Below are 19,172 nucleotides of genomic sequence, written 5' to 3'. Positions count from 1 at the left end.
GAAACAGCCCTAAGGAAAACTAGTAATGAGACACTTGCTAATGGGAGGAAAATGGCAGTGCATCTTATAAAACACTCATTAGAACACAGGAGGTGCAGCAATTGTAGCGCTGCCATCGCTGGTATTACTCAACGTCCCCAGGTCTTCAGCGTACAGGTTCAGGAAGTAGTGTTTGTAGGGGCGCACTGTAACCTCACGCTGTGCAACGTCAGGCCAGTGCAGTGCTGCAGGAAGAGATGCTGGGAGCTGTAAATCACTTTGTGGTGAGGACAGGAGCTTCTTCAGGAGGGTCCTGTATAGCACACGGTGTGCCGGAAAAATAAAAGGGAGCCACCCTCACCTGACAGCTCATCCTGGCACAGACAGAACAATACAGGACAAGTAGTACCGCACTGTACTGTAAAGAGGAGCTACTAGACAACCAGAACAGGTGTTTTACCAGAGAAATAGCCATATTTATTGGTTAGATCTGTGGCATTGGATGTTGAGTCTAGTTTTAACTTACCATGTCCCAGGAAACACCATTGTAGAATATAAATATTGTATCCTGAGGCCACTGTATTTCAAGGATATATATTTTAGTAAGTATTTTAAAGGGGACATGTACTCTTATTATTAATGCAGCCTTCTCGCTTTTTCCTGCAGGCCAGTGATGTCACTGAAGTAAATAGGGCAGCGCTACACGCAGACCGCAAACATAGTTGTGACGTCTACGACTTGGCCTGGGTGTGGCTCAGCTATGCACGTGGCCTGGGCACTAATGATGGCACAGGCTCAGCTCCCATTTCTGACCCACCGCTGTGACCGCAGCACAGAGTACTAGCTACCCGTTTTCTGTGCTGTAACATTAATTTTTTTAACACCTTTGCGACTTATCATTTTTTTCCATGTCAACTATCATGCAGTTTCTCACTGGCCACTAGGTCTAAAATATATAAAAAGGCTTCCTGTTCTTTGACAGCAGCCACATGACTATAGAAACAATAGACTTTAGCGGACGTCACTGACTTGTATGAGAGCATTTTCTAGACATACTCTGTGACCGTGCAAATGTCAGATGGAAATAGAAATGGCTTCCTTCACATTAGCGTTAGGATCCGTACTAACGCTTGCACACGTGTGCTGCTGGAAGTCTGCTCCGGCCCCATTCACTATAATGGGGACGGGTCGGAGATGCGGCCGAGCATGACAAACATGCTGAGAGGTGGCTGGACAAAAACCACAGCCTGCCGGACAATCCGAACGCTAATGTGAAAGAAGCCTAAGCTGTGACCATCACCTACTGTGAATCATAGATTTGATGTAATCTCCTCATTGTAATCCTGTGATAACGAGATGGCTACTGAAAAATAAGCCTTGATATAATATTAGAAATAATGGCTAGTGCGAAAGTGGCATGACTATTAATTTATTTATTTTTTTACATATATAGTGGACAATGAAAAACACACACACACACACACACACACATACATATATTAAAAACATCAATAAAATTTTATTATGCTGTTATTGGTGTTTTTAATTGGGTTATATACTTTGTTATAAGCACATAGCTTTGAGATATATAGATATATCTATCTATATATCTATATATCCATCTATATCTATCTCAAAGCTATGTGCTTATAACAAAGTATGTAACCCAATTAAAAACACCAATAACAGCATAAATCAAATTTTATTGATGTTTTTAATTGGGTTACAAACTTTGTTATAAGGACTTTATTATTTATATACGTATGAATTTTGTATATTATGTAACACTGGCAATTTTCACCACATTGTTGCATCACCTCACGTACATGATATGATTTCGATCACTGTTTTTTTTTTATCAGTATATAGTATTTTTATGTATATATTGATCAATTATGTCATTAATTGCACATGGCTGTATTGATCAATTATGTCATTAATTGCACATGGCTGTTTTGCATCATGTTTATTGATTTGACAAATTGTTTGGCCTATATATATTTCACTTTGCGCTTGTGTTCAATGCTTAAGAAAGGCTCTATTGTTGAGCCGAAACGTTGCTTCCTTTTTGCCACATGGGTGAATACATTTTGGTTTTCTACTTGGAGTGCTGGCCATTATTTATTTATATATTCATATAAAATAAATGAAGACACCGCAGCACATCCGTTGGTGAAAAAGAAAGTGTGGACCTTTCCAAGGTCCCAGCAAGCGGACCGAAACGTCGCATGAGATATATATAGATATATATATATAGAGATATATATATATATATATATATATATATATATTTTGAGATATACAGGTCAGTCTAAAAAAATTAGCATATTGTGATAAAGTTCATTATTTTCTGTAATGTACTGATAAACATTAGACTTTCATATATTTTAGATTTATTACACACCAACTGAAGTAGTTCAAGCCTTTTATTGTTTTAATATTGATGATTTTGGCATACAGCTCATGAAAACCCCAAATTCCTATCTCAAAAAATTAGCATATCATGAAAAGGTTCTCTAAACGAGCTATTAACCTAATCATCTGAATCAACTAATTAACTCTAAACACCTGCAAAAGATTCCTGAGGCTTTTAAAAACTCCCAGCCTGGTTCATTACTCAAAACCGCAATCATGGGTAAGACTGCCGACCTGACTGCTGTCCAGAAGGCCATCATTGACACCCTCAAGCAAGAGGGTAAGACACAGAAAGAAATTTCTGAACGAATAGGCTGTTCCCAGAGTGCTGTATCAAGGCACCTCAGTGGGAAGTCTGTGGGAAGGAAAAAGTGTGGCAGAAAACGCTGCACAACGAGAAGAGGTGACCGGACCCTGAGGAAGATTGTGGAGAAGGACCGATTCCAGACCTTGGGGGACCTGCGGAAGCAGTGGACTGAGTCTGGAGTAGAAACATCCAGAGCCACCGTGTACAGGCGTGTGCAGGAAATGGGCTACAGGTGCCGCATTCCCCAGGTCAAGCCACTTTTGAACCAGAAACAGCGGCAGAAGCGCCTGACCTGGGCTACAGAGAAGCAGCACTGGACTGTTGCATGTCATTCGGAAATCAAGGTGCCAGAGTCTGGAGGAAGACTGGGGACAGGGAAATGCCAAAATGCCTGAAGTCCAGTGTCAAGTACCCACAGTCAGTGATGGTCTGGGGTGCCATGTCAGCTGCTGGTGTTGGTCCACTGTGTTTTATCAAGGGCAGGGTCAATGCAGCTAGCTATCAGGAGATTTTGGAGCACTTCATGCTTCCATCTGCTGAAAAGCTTTATGGAGATGAAGATTTCATTTTTCAGCACGACCTGGCACCTGCTCACAGTGCCAAAACCACTGGTAAATGGTTTACTGACCATGGTATTACTGTGCTCAATTGGCCTGCCAACTCTCCTGACCTGAACCCCATAGAGAATCTGTGGGATATTGGGAAGAGAAAGTTGAGAGACGCAAGACCCAACACTGTGGATGAGCTTAAGGCCGCTATCGAAGCATCCTGGGCCTCCATAACACCTCAGCAGTGCCACAGGCTGATTGCCTCCATGCCACGCCGCATTGAAGCAGTCATTTCTGCAAAAGGATTCCCGACCAAGTATTGAGTGCATAACTGAACATAATTATTTGAAGGTTGACTTTTTTTTGTATTAAAAACACTTTTCTTTTATTGGTCGGATGAAATATGCTAATTTTTTTAGATAGGAAATTTGGGTTTTCATGAGCTGTATGCCAAAATCATCAATATTAAAACAATAAAAGGCTTGAACTACTTCAGTTGGTGTGTAATGAATCTAAGATATATGAAAGTAATGTTTATCAGTACATTACAGAAAATAATGAACTTTATCACAATATGCTAAATTTTTTTAGAAGGACCTGTATATATCTCAAACACCTGTTCACTCAGTCTTAGTGCATCTAGTGGTGTGCTGCTACTTTATTTGTTTGCTGTATTATTGCCAGGTAGCTTGCACCTGCGATTTGTCTCAGGAGGTGCTGTTCCGTTGTGTGTGTGTGTGTGTGTGTGTGTGTGTGTGTGTGTGTGTGTGTGTGTGTGTGTGTGTGTGTGTGTGTGTGTGTGTGTGTGTGTGTGTGTGTGTATGTGTGTATATATATATATAGTATATATATATATATATATATATATATATATATATATATATATATATATATATATATATATATATATATATATATATATGTGATTTAACCCCTTGAGGACCCTGTGATTTTCCTTTTTTGCGTTTTTCACTCCGCACCTTCCCATGGTCCTAACTTTCTTATTTTTCTATTAACATAGCCTTATGAGGGCTTATTTTTTTGCGGGACAAGTTGTACTTTCTAATGGCACCATTCACAGTTGCATACCATGTAGTGGGAGGGGGGAAATCCAAATGGGGTAGAATTGGGGAAAAAAACGCAATTCTGATAAAAGGTTTTATTTATTTTGTACACTGTACACTATGCGGTAAAACTGACCTGTTATCTTCATTCTCCAGATCAGTACAGTTACAACTAGGGTTGTTTAGATACCAACATTTTGATTTGGTTTCGATGCCATAAAAAAGTATTGCGATACTCGGTACCATTCGATACCACAGATTTTACAGCGTTCACCGCATAGGAGATTTTTTTCAAAATATTTGAATAGTTTGGTCTTTTCGGACGTGGCCATATGTAATATGTTTATTTATTGTATATGGAAAATTGAGTGAGTTATACTTAATATTTTGGGTGTTCTTTTTTTTATTTTTACTTTTTATTTAATAACTATTTCCCCCCTTAGGGGCTAGAACCTGGGATCTTTTAATCACTTGTCCTATTCACCCTGATAGAGATCTATAGGGGTGAATAGGACTTCACACTCTCCCTGCTGCCCTGAGCTTTGTGCACACAGCACCATGGAGGGCTTCAGTAGTGTCCTGGCTGCCATGGTAACCGATCAGAGCCCCGCGTTTACACAGCTGGGGCTCCGATCAGAAGCTGCCACTGCACCACCAATGAGGAGGGGAGCGGTAACTCTGTGGTCACTGATACCAATGATTTTAATACTGGGGGGTGGGGGGGACTGGGCAAACTGCGCCAGCAATGATTTAAATACTGGGGGGGACGCACTGCGCCACCAAATGATAATTAACGTTTAATACAAATAAAGCCGGCGGCAGAAACGCATTGCCTACACTCAACCTCTGACAGGGCACTGCGATCAGCGGCAGTTAACCCCGTAGGTGCGGCACCAGAGGGGTTAATTGCCGCAGATCGCAGCGCCCTGTCAGAGGTCGGGTGTAGGCAATGCGTTTCTGCCGCCGGCTGTATTTGTAATGTAGTAAACGTTAGTTATCATTGGTGGCGCAGTGAGTCCTCCCCTCCTTTTCGTTCCCATTGGTGGCGGCAGCAGCACAGGGGGAAGGAAGAGACTGCCTCCTGCTCCCTGTGCTGCTGAGGGAATATGGCCGCACTGAGAGCAGCACGATCCATGTTCTCAGATACGGTTATTATCAATAAATGGCAAATCCCGGATACTTCCTCCCCTCGTGTGACAACACTCCAGCTCCATCCAGTGGGGGGGGGGGGGGTTAGTTGATACACAGTATGTGCCCTGTGCCTCTCTTAAAAGAGGTAGCATTGTGTCACAGCGTCCCCGTTAGCGCCAATGTCCCACATGTAATGAAAACCATGTGGCAGTCCAGTGCCATAGAAACAAGGAGGTTATGCCAACCAGGGAGAACCCCGCAATAATGTGCACCAGGATTGAATGGCTCCTCAGCTATAGCATGCATGCCAATTCAAATACCTGGGCTGAAAATGGAAGTACTGCAGATGACCCTGTCATCAGGGATGAGTGCATGCGTTAGCTAACACTGCAAGCGCCAGCGTAAAGTCCCCACCTATTGGTGCAACGGCATCCATTGGTAGCGTAAAATGAGCCGGAGATCCACCGGACAGGGAATGTAGATATAATCACCACACCTAGGACCAGTGTGAGGGTTTCACCTATAGAAGGAGAGGATCGGTAGAAGCTACAGTATACAGAGCCAATGGAATGGAACAGAAGGCAATGTGGTAGAAACCACAAAACCATATCTAGTGCAAATGCAAGGAGTGAGAAAGAAAGGAGTAGCCACAGGAACTAGTGCTGATGAAATACTCCACCTGAGGAGGAGGTCATACCGTAAAAACCAAAGTATTTGGTGTTCGCACTATACTCCACCTGATGAGGAGACCATACAGTAGGAGCCATGGGTATGTAGTACTAATACAAATACTCCACCTGAGAAGACCATACAGATAGTAACCACCGAAACTAGGGCTAGTGCAATACCTGAGAAGGCCATACAGCAGTAGCCATGACATGTAGTGATAGCGTAAATACGCCACCCGAGAAGGTGGCTATACCGTAGTAGCGACAAAAGCCAAAGCCAGGGTAGATATGCCACCTGGGAATGAAGCCTTACAGTAGTAGCTACAATCTCTAGTGCTAGTGTAAATACTCCACCTGTGGAGGAGGACATACAGTAGTAGCCATGGAATGGAGTGCTAGCCTAAATAAGCCACCTGAAAAAGAGGAGAGCTAGAAGTGGATACAGTATTCTGAAGCAGTGTAATATTCAATTTGCTTGTTAGTAACCACCGAATTCTCTTCTAGGGCAGATACACCACCTATTGAAGGTGTTCAGTATCATGACCAACCATGTAGTGTGGAGTCCCACTGGGACTTAAAGCGGTGTTGAGGGGATACACCCTGGGAGGACAGAGACTGCCATGCTGGCGCTCAAAACCAACAAACAAAAATTAAGGGGATAATCTGGTAGTAGCTGCAGTATCCAGTGGTAGCGCCCATATTCCGCTTATGGAGGAGGACCGGGTAATAGTAGGTAACGTTTCTTGGCATACTCTACCCGTAGAAGAGGAGGGATATGATAGGAAATATAGTATCTGGCGCTGTGGCGTAGGAGACATAGTAACCAATGGTGGCGCAATTACTTCACCTGTTTGTGTGATTACTGTACTTGTGGGAGTAGGTAACGCAGAATATACTATCCAGTGATAAACGCTTAAAAATAAAACTTTATTATTGTATTTATTAAAATAGTGGCGACCCACCACATGATGAACTCATCAGGCTAAGTCTGGAGGAATGTCTCACACCACAATTGTATGGGTACAGCCTCTGCCTCCACACTTATTGAAACAGTGTGTTTATCTGGATGTATCAGGATTTTTTTTCTCTCTGTGATATCCTGCCCAATTATCCAAACACACTGTGGATAATTGTTAGGTGCGCCGAATACACTTATTTCGTTTTGGTAATTTATAGCAACAGCCATACACCAAGTTGCAACTGCTGAATTTGTTGCAACAGTGTATTGCACTAGCGGAGTAGGATGGATACACTGCAGGTGAGAGCTATTTTATTGAAGCTCTACCCTATAACCTGCTTCTCCTATCCTATTAGATCCCATCGCCATTTACATAAATGTTAGACTGTCCCTGCCTCTTCATGCGTCTGCTCGACGCGTTTCTATATCACTATTTATAACAGTGATATGTCCTCAGGAGCAGATTCTTTTAATGGCACGAGTGCAGTTCGCCCCATCTGTTTATCAAAACTGACACTCTGCCTGCAGGTAAAGGAAGCTGCACACTCCTGTTAGCGCGGCCGGCTCTGTTTACGGCCGTCGCGCGGCCGCTTGACCGCTGCTCTCATATTAAGATAGCCGCTCCCACTAGGCGGAGCTTATCGGCATGCGGATACGTCACTTGAAAGGGTGAGCCATCATCTTCCTCCGCTATGCCCATTGTAATTATGCTAACCGCTATCATGGATATTCTTTGATTGGCAGAAAGGATTGCCTACCATGTCTGGGGATGTATTGAAAGGTATATCATCGCCCTAGAGGTAAATAGAAGAGGGAATGGCAACAAACTAACACTTCCAATGGCCACATCCCCGGGTACCGAAACCGGCCTTACTCTCCGGGTAAACAGAGGCCAGGCGTCTGTTTCCTGTACCTAAAGAGGAAAAAAGGTAAAATAACACAAGAAAACTGTAAAAGATGCCCTGCAAAGGGAGGTCTACCTTCTACAGACACTGAGCAAAAAACTGATTAGCTCTCTGAGAGGAGAAAGTAACACTTTTTTTTACTTAGTGTCGCCTCCTAGTGGCAGCCGCAGCTATACCCATGGTATCCTGTGTCCTCCAATGATACTTGCGAGAGAAATACATTTTATCACCATATTCTGACCCCTATAACTTTTTTATGTGTACGGGGCTGCGTGAGGGCTAATTTTTTTGCTGGACGAGCTGTACTGTTCAGTGATACCAATATAAAGTGTGTGCGACTTTTTATCATCAAAAAATTATTGGGTAGTTCAAGTGACAAAAAAAATAATAATCACGAATTGGCTGTTTTTATTTTGTTTCCCCTTTACGCTATTTGCCGTATGCCATTAATATTGTGGTATATTTTAATTGTATGGGCATTTTTGCACGTGGCGATGCCCATGAAGTTTAATTTTTTTTATTGGTTAAGTATTTTTATTTTAAAGAAAGGGGGGCGATTTGAACTTTTATATTTTTTTATATTTGTAAAAACTTTTTTTTAAACTACCTTGAGTGACAATAACTGGCCCAATAGATTGCCCATTGTGTTCATTGATGGCTATATAGCCATCATTGAACATTTCATTTGCAATACAACAATACAATGCTGCCACTTAGTGGCCTGTATTGGTATATTCCTGAAACAGCCTTCGAAGCCTGCTTGAGGCTTCGGGCTATTTCAGCAATGTAACAGGTTCCCCGATCTCAGCCGGGGAACGCTGTTACCCCAGCAGAAGCAAGCGGCTTCCGGACTGCTCAAATGCCGTGGTCACATTTGACCACGGTATCCAAAAGGGAAAAATATTTGCGATCAGCCTTATGGTCCTGAAGGGGTTAAACAATAGGTCATTTTCTGATGACATATTCTCTTTGGCCACATAGCTGTTGGCCAACAACTATTTTTTCCGACCTCACTATACTCATGAAGACTTGGTTCATCAAGAGAGCATTTTTTCTGAATGGAGGAGTATGCTGCTGCCATACAAATCGGGCATGTCCTAACAAAAGGTAAGCAGAACATCAAATAGAGATTAGATGGTCGACCATTCCCAGCAAAATCAGTGGGTTTGGCTGACTAATAGTCCAATGTATTTGACCTCATCGACTTACAACTGCAAGCCTGCTATATGCATGACTAAGGTTTAATGGCCTGTTCTTTGTCGTCCTTTGTCAGTTTCCAGCACGATGATGATTATTATATTGTAAAACAGGATTACATTTTTCACAGATGCAAGCCATGGGTGCCAGGGATTGTGCAACAACTGTTGTGCCCATGCAACCAATGAGACGTGCAATGTGTGGAAATTACCTTCTGCTGATGATCTACATCATGACGTGGGATGGGGTTAAAGAAGATTTACAGCAAAACATATTTTTTCTCTCTTACAAACATAACATTAATATAAAAAGCAGAAATGCATGTTAAGCAGCATCAGTGTATGCAAGGTTTTGCTCCATGGCATACATGGAAGTAACATGGGAACAAAGAAGGGATGTGCAGAAAGAGCCTTATTTTAGAATTGAATCGAAAACATTATCAAGAAAAATAACTGAAATAAGGTGGCCTAAATGGGAGGAAATGCTCACAAACCCCAAACAGTGGCGTGTTTATAACCGAGGGAGTAGTGTTTGGGGTTTGTGAGCATTTCCTCCCATTTAGGTCACTTTATTTCAGGTTTTTTTCTTTATATGTTTAGAATGTGCCATTGCGTACTGCTGGTGGCATTCTGTTGCACCTGGTAGCCTGTATCACATGGCCTGTTACGGGTGAGGCTTGCAGCCCTCTCTCTTCTCCCACTGCACGAGTGATCTCACTGTGGAGGTATGTGGGAGCTTGGCTGCGAGTTAGATCTTAGCACCTCTCAGACCGTACTCACACACACCATAGGTAGTCTAGTGGTAGGACCCATGCCACACTGAGATACCTTGATGGTGGTGCAAAAGGGCTCCGATGTGTTCCCGACAGGAATACATTGGCTAAAGTCTCATTTCCTAACATCAGCCTGAGGGATTAGCCAGTGTCGTCAGTTGCATATCATTGTGGTGCACCTTTCGCAGTGATTTATGAAAACATTATCAAGACAAAGACACGTATTAATATGTAAAAATGGCACCTTTGCATGCTGGGAGTTTGGAGGGAACCTTTCTTTCAAATGTTTTAAGATCTCAGAAGCAGCAGAAAAACAGCCCTGTAATAGAAACGTATGCATTACCAGCTTATTTATATAGGGGGGACATACACACACAATAATCATGAAAAGCCATACCATGCTCACTAAAATAACTAACTGACACACCTGTTCCGCATGTAGGTCTGCAAGATGACACAAAACGACAGCAAAGGATTCAGTGTTATTCTGCTGGACGCTCACATGAACGGAATCCAAAGTGTTTATACTGAGGAGCATCTGTGCCTGCTGCAATGCCATCGTACTAGAAAAGAGATAATAGGTTATGGTCTTAAGTGTCCATCAAACCCTATAGGAGCTGTCCACACTGAGGAGCAGCTGTACCTGTTGCAATATCATTGCTTTGTTACAATTTAGGCAGCACAGGAGCAAGGTCATCTACTAGATCAACATTACCTCCAGGGTTATAAAAATAATATAAGTGATTTAAAGAGGTATTCCATTCTGATACATTGATTGCCTATCGCTAGGATAGGCAATCGTTGTTAGATAGGAGCGGGTCCCAGAGGTTGGACCCGCACCTATCTCCAGAACAGGGCATCGGAAGTGAAGGAGAGCACACTGCGCGTATGCGGTGTGTTCTCTATTCACTGCTGTGGAAGTTCTGAAAACCGTTGTGCGAGTGCGCTCAGCTATTTTCATCAGTTCTATATCGGTGAATGGAGAGTGCACCGTGTATGCACGGCCACCTCTCCATTCATTGCAAGAGAACTGCTGGAATTTTCTGAGCTCCCATGGTGGTAGCGCTTGTGTAGCTGCTATCCCATCATTTCAGGGCCTCCATTCTTGAGAGAAGAGTGGTCTCAGAGGTAAGACCTGCACCTATCAGACATTCATGCCATCAGTGTCTGAGATATAACTACCCCTTTAAAATGAATTAAGTTGCAAGAATAAGAAAAATATATAACTAACCAGTCAATAGCTATAACATATACATTATAAAACAATGTAAAGACCTTCCTATAAATCATAATTTTACACTTGTGTAGGCTAATATTGTTTCAGAAACTTTTTATATTGTGTCCTAAGGATATAGAAATAATTACCTGCGTCCATACAATCTCCAGATCGCTGTCTTCTGTGCAGTGCTGATGTCAATTAGCTCAGATAAACTGTGCTTCCAGTGGAGAAGGTCGGCGTCTTTAAGTGCATCCATAAGTTTATCTGCAGTCTTTCCTGCAAATGCCCTTTGCTGGACCAAAGACTGAATACCAAGGGAAGCAAGGAACTAAAAGAGAAAATATTGCTTATGTTAGTATCCAAGATTAGAGTTGTTGCGATATCAAATTTTTGATTCGATTTCGATACCATAGAAAACTATTGCGATACTCGATACCACGCGAAAAAAAGAAACCAAAAAAGCCACGTGCATTCCGCATTTTATTTTTTTAAATGGCGAATCGCGCATTATATATATTTTTTCTTACTGTTACAGCATTCACCAATGATTTTAATACGGGGGGGGGGGGGTGTTAGGGCACTGAGTCACCAATGATTTTAAATACTGGGGGGGCACGTGCACTGCGCCGCCAATGATTCTAATACTGGGGAAGCACCACCAATGATAATTAACCTTTAATACAGGAGGCGGGTACTGGCATCAAATCAGCGGCAGTTAACTGCTGCTGATCGCGGAGGCAGGGTGACGGCAATGCGATTCTGCTGCCGGCACCTGCCTCCTGTATTAAAAGTTAAAGACTACCTTTTGTGGGTTCGGACTAAGTTCAGTTAGCAGGCTACATAGAGCAGCGATCTCCCTGCAACTACTATTATTACTGGGCGCTGCTCCGTTCGCCCGCTGTGCCCCAGTTACAGTCTCCTGCTCCGTATGCTAATTACTACTATCGGAGCAACGGGCAGGAGACATCAGCTTCTCTTCTGGGCGTTCCTTCTCCGTGTCCATGAATAATAGTAGGTGCAGGGAGATCCCTGGGTGTCGCTCTATATAGCCTGCTAACTTAACTTAGTCCGAACCCATAAAAAAGGTCGTCCTATCATTGGTGCACCCTCCCCTTCTCCGCTCCTCCTTCCCCTGCGCTGCTGAGGGAACATGAGCGCGCTCATGTTCAGAAATACTTGACTGCGCAGCGTATCGATTGGGTATCGAAATTTCGATACCCGCAACAACCCTATCCAAGATATGAGTCATTTGTCAGCCAACTTACTGTACAGGATACTAGCTTTAACCGAACACTGCAATTAATATGTGTTGAACATGCATATTATTTTAAAGGGGTATTCTAGACAAAAGGATTTATTACCTAGCCATTGGATAGGTATCAAATGCTAGAACAGTGGGGGGGTCCAACTGCTGCTAAGGAGCAGCGAACATGCTCGACACTTACCAATCTAACATTTATCACATATCCAGTGGATAGGTTTTAAAGGGGTTGTCCACTTTTCACTATTCATGACCTATCCTCACTTCTATGGGAGGGCGCTGTCTGTTCAAGGGAATACTACAGAGCCATCCCATAGAAGTCAACAGGACATCATACTTGTGAGCAGGTAAGGCAAAGCCGTACCCCCCCCCCCCCCCCCCCCCCCTCAGGCTAGGTCATCAATAGTAAAAAGCGGACAACCCCTTTAAAATGCTTTTGGAATCAGCAGATGTTATTGAAATAGGAAGAATTTATCAGCATCTATAGCGAGTTTTAGGAGTCTCTTGGTGGGGTTTTCTGCATCACTAGTGATACCACAGCAACACTAGGGTATACTGTGAGGAGGGAAAAAATGGTCTGTTTAAAATTGCATTCAATGTCATCATGTCTACATGTCATTTTCTCTGTAGTTACGAAAATGTACTCAAGTAAAAATGTCAATGACTTTACTGGAAGTATATGCTGTACTATGGGTAACTAACGTGGCTAACGGTATGGGTGCTATTTTGTGCTGCTCACTCAAGGAAGTACCTGCTGAATCAAATAAATCAAATCAGACTCTATTACAGGGATCCGCAACCTCCGGCACTCCAGCTGTTCTAAAACTACAACTCCTGAATCCTCCTTTCACTTCTATGGGTGTTACAAGAACAGACAAGTACTTGTACATGCTGGGAGTTGTAGTTTCACAGCAGCTGGAGTGCCGAAGGTTGCTGATCCCTGCTCTTTTACATAGGGATGCTCATCAATTCTGTGTAAAAATGCCTTTAACTCTGTGGGCAGCATGGCTAATTTGTAGCACTGTAAGGGCCCATTTACACGTCCGTATGTGTTTTGCGGATCCACAAAACACGGACACCGGTATGTGCATTCCGCATTTTGCGGACCGCACATCACTGGCACCCTCATATAAAATGCCTTTTCTTGTCCGCAATCGCGGACAAGAATAGGACATGTTCCATTTTAATTTTTTTTGCGGAATGGAAGTGCAGATCCGCAGATGCGGACCCATTTTGCGGATGTGTGAATGGACCCTAAGGAGGAAGATTCCTGGGTCCAAATCCAACAAGGACATCATCTACATGAAGTCTTTACATTCTGCATTTTGGAGGGATTTCACTGGGTATTCTGGCTTTATGACACACCCAAAAACATATGAAGACTTTAGCTGGTTTTCTATAAAAATGTATAAGATGTAAGTGATGACAATGTATGTATAGAGCTGAGAAATAGGTTAGTGTAACAAGAAATAAAATAACCTATCGTTCATCTAGAAAATTCTGCGTTTGCATTGGTTATTTACTAGGTCTTGCCAGTTAATGAAACGTAGAAAAAAAAATATATTTATTTATAGTAGAAATAGCTACTCAGTGTCCTTGTAAGAAGTAATCAAAATATTAACTTACTGGCAGCCCAAAGTGCACAGCTTTCTTTACAGAGTGTTCCAGAAACACGCTGCTATCCTCACCTTTTCTGTTCTTCAATATGTACAACCAACTCTGAAAGAAAAAATATATAGTTTCCTTACTACTAAGAGCTGACAATAAGTTAGAAAATCATGGTCAGAGTAGAATGGTCAATTTTATAAAACATCCAATCTAAGTAGTCTAAAATTTCAACTACTTGGTGGTGCGCTTACTTACACAATTATGTATAGAGAAACGTTTAGCACAAACAAGAGTTTCTATATTTACTTGTGCATTACTACTGGGGCATCACACACTGAACGTACCAGACAGTGCTGCAGGCAGACGTGGTCACTTGATTCTTGTGCTATCCTTATGGCTTCTTGCAGGGCCAGCTCCGCTTGATGACTAAAGGACACAAACAAAAACAATGCAAACATATTTTAAAGTAAATGTACACATACACTTTTATGCTTGGGTGACTATTGCTGTGTAGCGCTAGCCATGTCATTACACTGAATAAAACATAAAAGCCACATAAACACTATAAAAGGTCTATAATAGATGTGCAAGCTAGTGTCTCCAAAATATCAAACTTGTTTTTAAAAATTATATTAAATGGTCATTAAAGTGGTTGTCTCATCTTGCCGTTAATAAGTCTAGATCTGACACAGGTCTGACCACCTCCAGGCCAGGAAACAGGAGAGCGCTTCTCAGTTAGGCAAACAGTATAGCTTGTTGTGCTACGCCGTTTCAGTAGCTCTCATGCACGGCAATGAGAGCTACTGAAACAGCAGAACGCCGCTGCACTCTTGTTTCCCGACCAGGAGGTGGTCGGAACTGTGTCTCATCTCACCTTAGTAACAGCAAGATGAGACAACCCTCACACATTTTCCCATAAATCAATAGTATAGTAAAATATGAAATATCTATTTATCTGCTGATCTGAGACTTAAAGGAGCAGAATCTCCTATCTCCCTATGTGTATTCTATGGGAGACATCATAGCAGCCAGTCTCCACCTACCAGCGCAGAGAGGACTGAAAATCAGAGACAGAGGCTACAGAACTGCTAAAATGTGTATGATACAAGTCATATTGATAGAGATGTCCATATATGCACATCATTCTTCAGAAATAAAAATTGTTCCCATATCCTGTTGCTTCAAAGAAATAACAGCACAAGGTTCTCACCTCACCCATCCTGGAAGACCCCCCTTCTGGAAGGGTCATGTGTGATATACGTTGTACCACTACTGACCAATGAGGACATTACACAATGTACACCCTGCCACACCCCCTTCCTCACTATGTATAGGAATGTGCTGTGTACTAAAGCCGAGAACAGAATTAACCCTGCTGTACACATAAAATCATAGGATTAAACTACTAATTTGGAGCAGCAGAAGCAAACATTTTAGCTCCGATTAAGCACATCTTTAACAATATAATGGTCAGATAAAGTGGGGCACATTTATTAAGACCGGCGTTTTAGACGCCGATCTTCATAACCCCTATACCTAGCGATAGTCCTGCCGGAGTTATGAAGAGGCGCCAGCCTAAACATAACTTCTCCGGATCCTCCACCACTTCTAAATGTAAGACAGCTTCTTATCTATCTTACATTTAGACCATTTTCTACGCCTGCCGGGTCCATCCCCTTCCCCACCACGTTCCCTTTTTTAGACCTGGCGTGAGCAGGGAGAAGTCGCAGATTGCAGCGCAAAGCACCTTTGTGCCAAAATCTGCACCAATCTTTATTTCTGTTTGATAAATGACCCCCAGTGTTTGTCATTATGAACAGCCACATGACAGCTTATTACAAAAGATTGGCTAAAACAGATTTAAATAGTAATTTTTTTTTTTAAGGAGAAGTACATACTAATGTCCATAGCGACAATGGAGTGCAGCCAGGTTGAGTGCAGCATATCGTAGGCTCCGTCCATAACCTTCATCCCCATTGCTCTTACTTTCTGCACCGGTGAGGATTAGACGGTCAAAGTAATGAAGCAGGCTATGGGTCGAACTGAACACATCTTGGACACGCAGACTATTTAAATAGCTTAGGTAATGCTGAAATAAAATAAAAATGAAGCTCTGCTGTAATAAACTTCTAGTTTACAGTACTACTGAGTTCTCACTTAAACAGCCCCCCTCCATATGCATATTTACAACATAAGAACAGAATACTGGAATTGCCATGTCTGGCACAGCTGTACACAGCAGGGGCCCACAGATTTCAGCACATTGCATTTTTATGTCCAGCAGAATGCTGCCATTCATGCCTGAAACCCAACGGACCTCATTATAGTGAATCCGGCAGATCCCAGCTATCCTGGAAACACCAATTCTGGTATTCAGTTTCTCTGCCGAAACAGAAGACCAGGAGCCCTGCGGTGGACTTATCTTAAGGCTGGGTTCACACCTGAGCGTTTTACAGTGCGTTCCTACGCGCTGTAAAACGCTCAACAAGGAGAAACCAATGATTCCCTATGGGAATGGTTCTCACCTGGGCGTTTTACAGCGCGTACGCATAATCAAGTACTTGAGCTTCTTTGGGGCGTTTTGACGCGCGTTTGTGGCCATAGGACACTGCAGTCAATCACACAAACGCGCGTTTACTATTACAAAAATCGTGCATAAAAACGCGCGACAAAAACGCACGTAAAACGCGCGTTTGAGAAACGCTCAGGTGTGAACCCAGCCTAACTCTTGCGGAGACCAGCACAGTAGCCCTCCCGTCTGTAGAAGCATCAGTGACGCACACTGGTGACCACTTAAAGGAGCACCCTATGCAAAATATACATATACAGTGGCCCACATGGATCCATGTATTTGTGACTATGTATTTTACTCCAAGAGAGCATGATATCTGCAGCAGGACATATGTATTAACAAGCGGTGCAAGGATTCAATGCTATTTACACCAGTCTCGTTGGTTTGTAAAAGTGGACGTAGCTTGCTGCTTCGCCAGGATTTGGACATACTGGAGGACATTTATCAGTAATGGTGTAATTTGTGTAAAAAAATAAAATAAAAATATACTAACAAATCAAAATTGGTGATTTTTTCACCTCCTATCAAAAGGTGCACGCCAATTTTAAAATGTGACTTTTTAAATTATGAATAGCTTGATTATCTGCTTATTTCTCTCGATTTGCGACATTAGCACTAAAATGCAACTTGTTAAAACTGAAATGCGCCATTTCAGCCAACCCTGCCAGACTGCACTGGTGACTTTTGAAACATACTTACAAATTTTGAAGCATATTTGCGACATTTATTGTGGTAAATTGCGACTTGTCTCAGACTTGGGACGTTTTAGTTATTGTTTTGATGAATGTCAATTTACTGTCAAAACCCCATTGTTTAGCTCATTTATATTGCTCTCTTTTTTCATAAATGCGACTTTTTACAAAAAACACCACCACATAAACTGGCTTAATTGTCTGCAACAATTTGAACCATTTCTGCCCATAAGAGGATGATAAATGAGACGTAATATGCGCCAATTTGATAGCCCCGCCCACTTTGACATTTATTACTCATTTCTTGCGTGATGCATTCTTTATGGTGAAAATTCTGGAGAAAACAATTGATATATTTGGTGCAAAACAAAACGGCATTCTTTTTGGCACATTTTATGCCATCATTCTGGCGCAACGTGCTTAATAAATAGTATTCATATAATGCAACTTAACCACTTCAGCCCCGCTAGGTGAAACCCCCTTCATGACCAGGCCACTTTTTACACTTCGGCACTACACTCCTTTCACCGTTTATCGCTCGGTCATGCAACTTACCACCCAAATGAATTTTACCTCCTTTTCTTCTCACTAATGGAGCTTTCATTTGGTGGTATTTTATTGCTGCTGACATTTTTACTTTTTTTTGTTATTAATCAAAATGTAACGATTTTTTTGCAAAAAAATGAAATTTTTCACTTTCAGCTGTGAAATTTTGCAAAAAAAACGACATCCATATATTAATTTTTCGCTAAATTTATAGTTCTACATGTCTTTGATAAAAAAAAATGTTTGGGCAAAAAAAAAATGGTTTGGGTAAAAGTTATAGCATTTACAAACTATGGTACAAAAATGTGAATTTCCGCTTTTTGAAACGGCTCTGATTTTCTGAGCACCTGTCATGTTTCCTGAGGTTCTACAATGCCCAAACAGTAGAAAAACCCCACAAATGACCCCATTTCGGAAAGTAGACACCCTAAGGTATTCGCTGATGGGCATAGTGAGTTCATAGAACTTTTTATTTTTTGTCACAAGTTAGCGGAAAATGATGATGATTTTTTATTATTTTTTTTTTTCTTACAAAGTCTCATATTCCACTAACTTGCGACAAAAAATAAAAAATTCTAGGAACTCGCCATGCCCCTCACGGAATACCTTGGGGTGTCTTCTTTCCAAAATGGGGTCACTTGTGGCGTAGTTATACTGCCCTGGCAATTTAGGGGCCCAAATGTGTGAGAAGTACCTTGCAATCAAAATCTGTAAAAAATGACCGGTGAAATCCGAAAGGTGCACTTTGGAATATGTGCCCCTTTGCCCACCTTGGCATCAAAAAAGTGTCACACATCTGGTATCGCCGTACTCAGGAGAAGTTGGGGAATGTGTTTTGGGCTGTCATTTTACATATACCCATGCTGGGTGAGAGAAATATCTTGGCAAAAGACAACTTTTCCCATTTTTTTTATACAAAGTTGGCATTTGACCAAGATATTTTTCTCACCCAGCATGGGTATATGTAAAATGACACCCCGAAACACATTCCCCAACTTCTCCTGAGTACGGCGATACCAGATGTGTCACACTTTTTTGCTGCCAAGGTGGGCAAAGGGGCACATATTCCAAAGTGCACCTTTCGGATTTTGCAGGGCATTTTTTACACATTTTGATTGCAAAGTTCTTCTCACACATTTGGGCCCCTAAATTGCCAGGGCAGTATAACTACCCCACAAGTGACCCCATTTTGGAAAGAAGACACCCCAAGGTATTCCGTGAGGGGCACAGCGAGTTCCTAGAATTTTTTATTTTTTGTCGCAAGTTAGTGGAATATGAGACTTTGTAAGGAAAAAAGAAAAAAAAAGAAAAATCATCATTTTCCGCTAAA

General features: G+C 42.0%; 1 protein-coding gene across 1 annotated transcript in view; it reads right to left on the bottom strand.

Annotated features, from left to right (window-relative positions):
* The window catches only part of ANAPC5 (anaphase promoting complex subunit 5), a 48,690-nt gene that overhangs the window by 18,444 nt on the left and 11,074 nt on the right, over positions 1 to 19,172 (bottom strand). The window contains exons 7-12 of the mRNA XM_044275748.1: positions 15,931 to 16,121; positions 14,377 to 14,458; positions 14,051 to 14,143; positions 11,310 to 11,491; positions 10,372 to 10,507; positions 10,189 to 10,263 (exon numbers count right to left, since the gene is read on the bottom strand). Of these exons, the coding sequence (XP_044131683.1) occupies positions 10,189 to 10,263; positions 10,372 to 10,507; positions 11,310 to 11,491; positions 14,051 to 14,143; positions 14,377 to 14,458; positions 15,931 to 16,121 (759 nt within the window). The remainder of the gene's footprint in view (positions 1 to 10,188; positions 10,264 to 10,371; positions 10,508 to 11,309; positions 11,492 to 14,050; positions 14,144 to 14,376; positions 14,459 to 15,930; positions 16,122 to 19,172) is intronic.

This window comes from Bufo gargarizans, chromosome 1 (genome assembly GCF_014858855.1).
Source record: "Bufo gargarizans isolate SCDJY-AF-19 chromosome 1, ASM1485885v1, whole genome shotgun sequence".
Classification (NCBI taxonomy): domain Eukaryota; kingdom Metazoa; phylum Chordata; class Amphibia; order Anura; family Bufonidae; genus Bufo; species Bufo gargarizans.
This window is presented reverse-complemented; position numbering and strand designations above follow the sequence as displayed.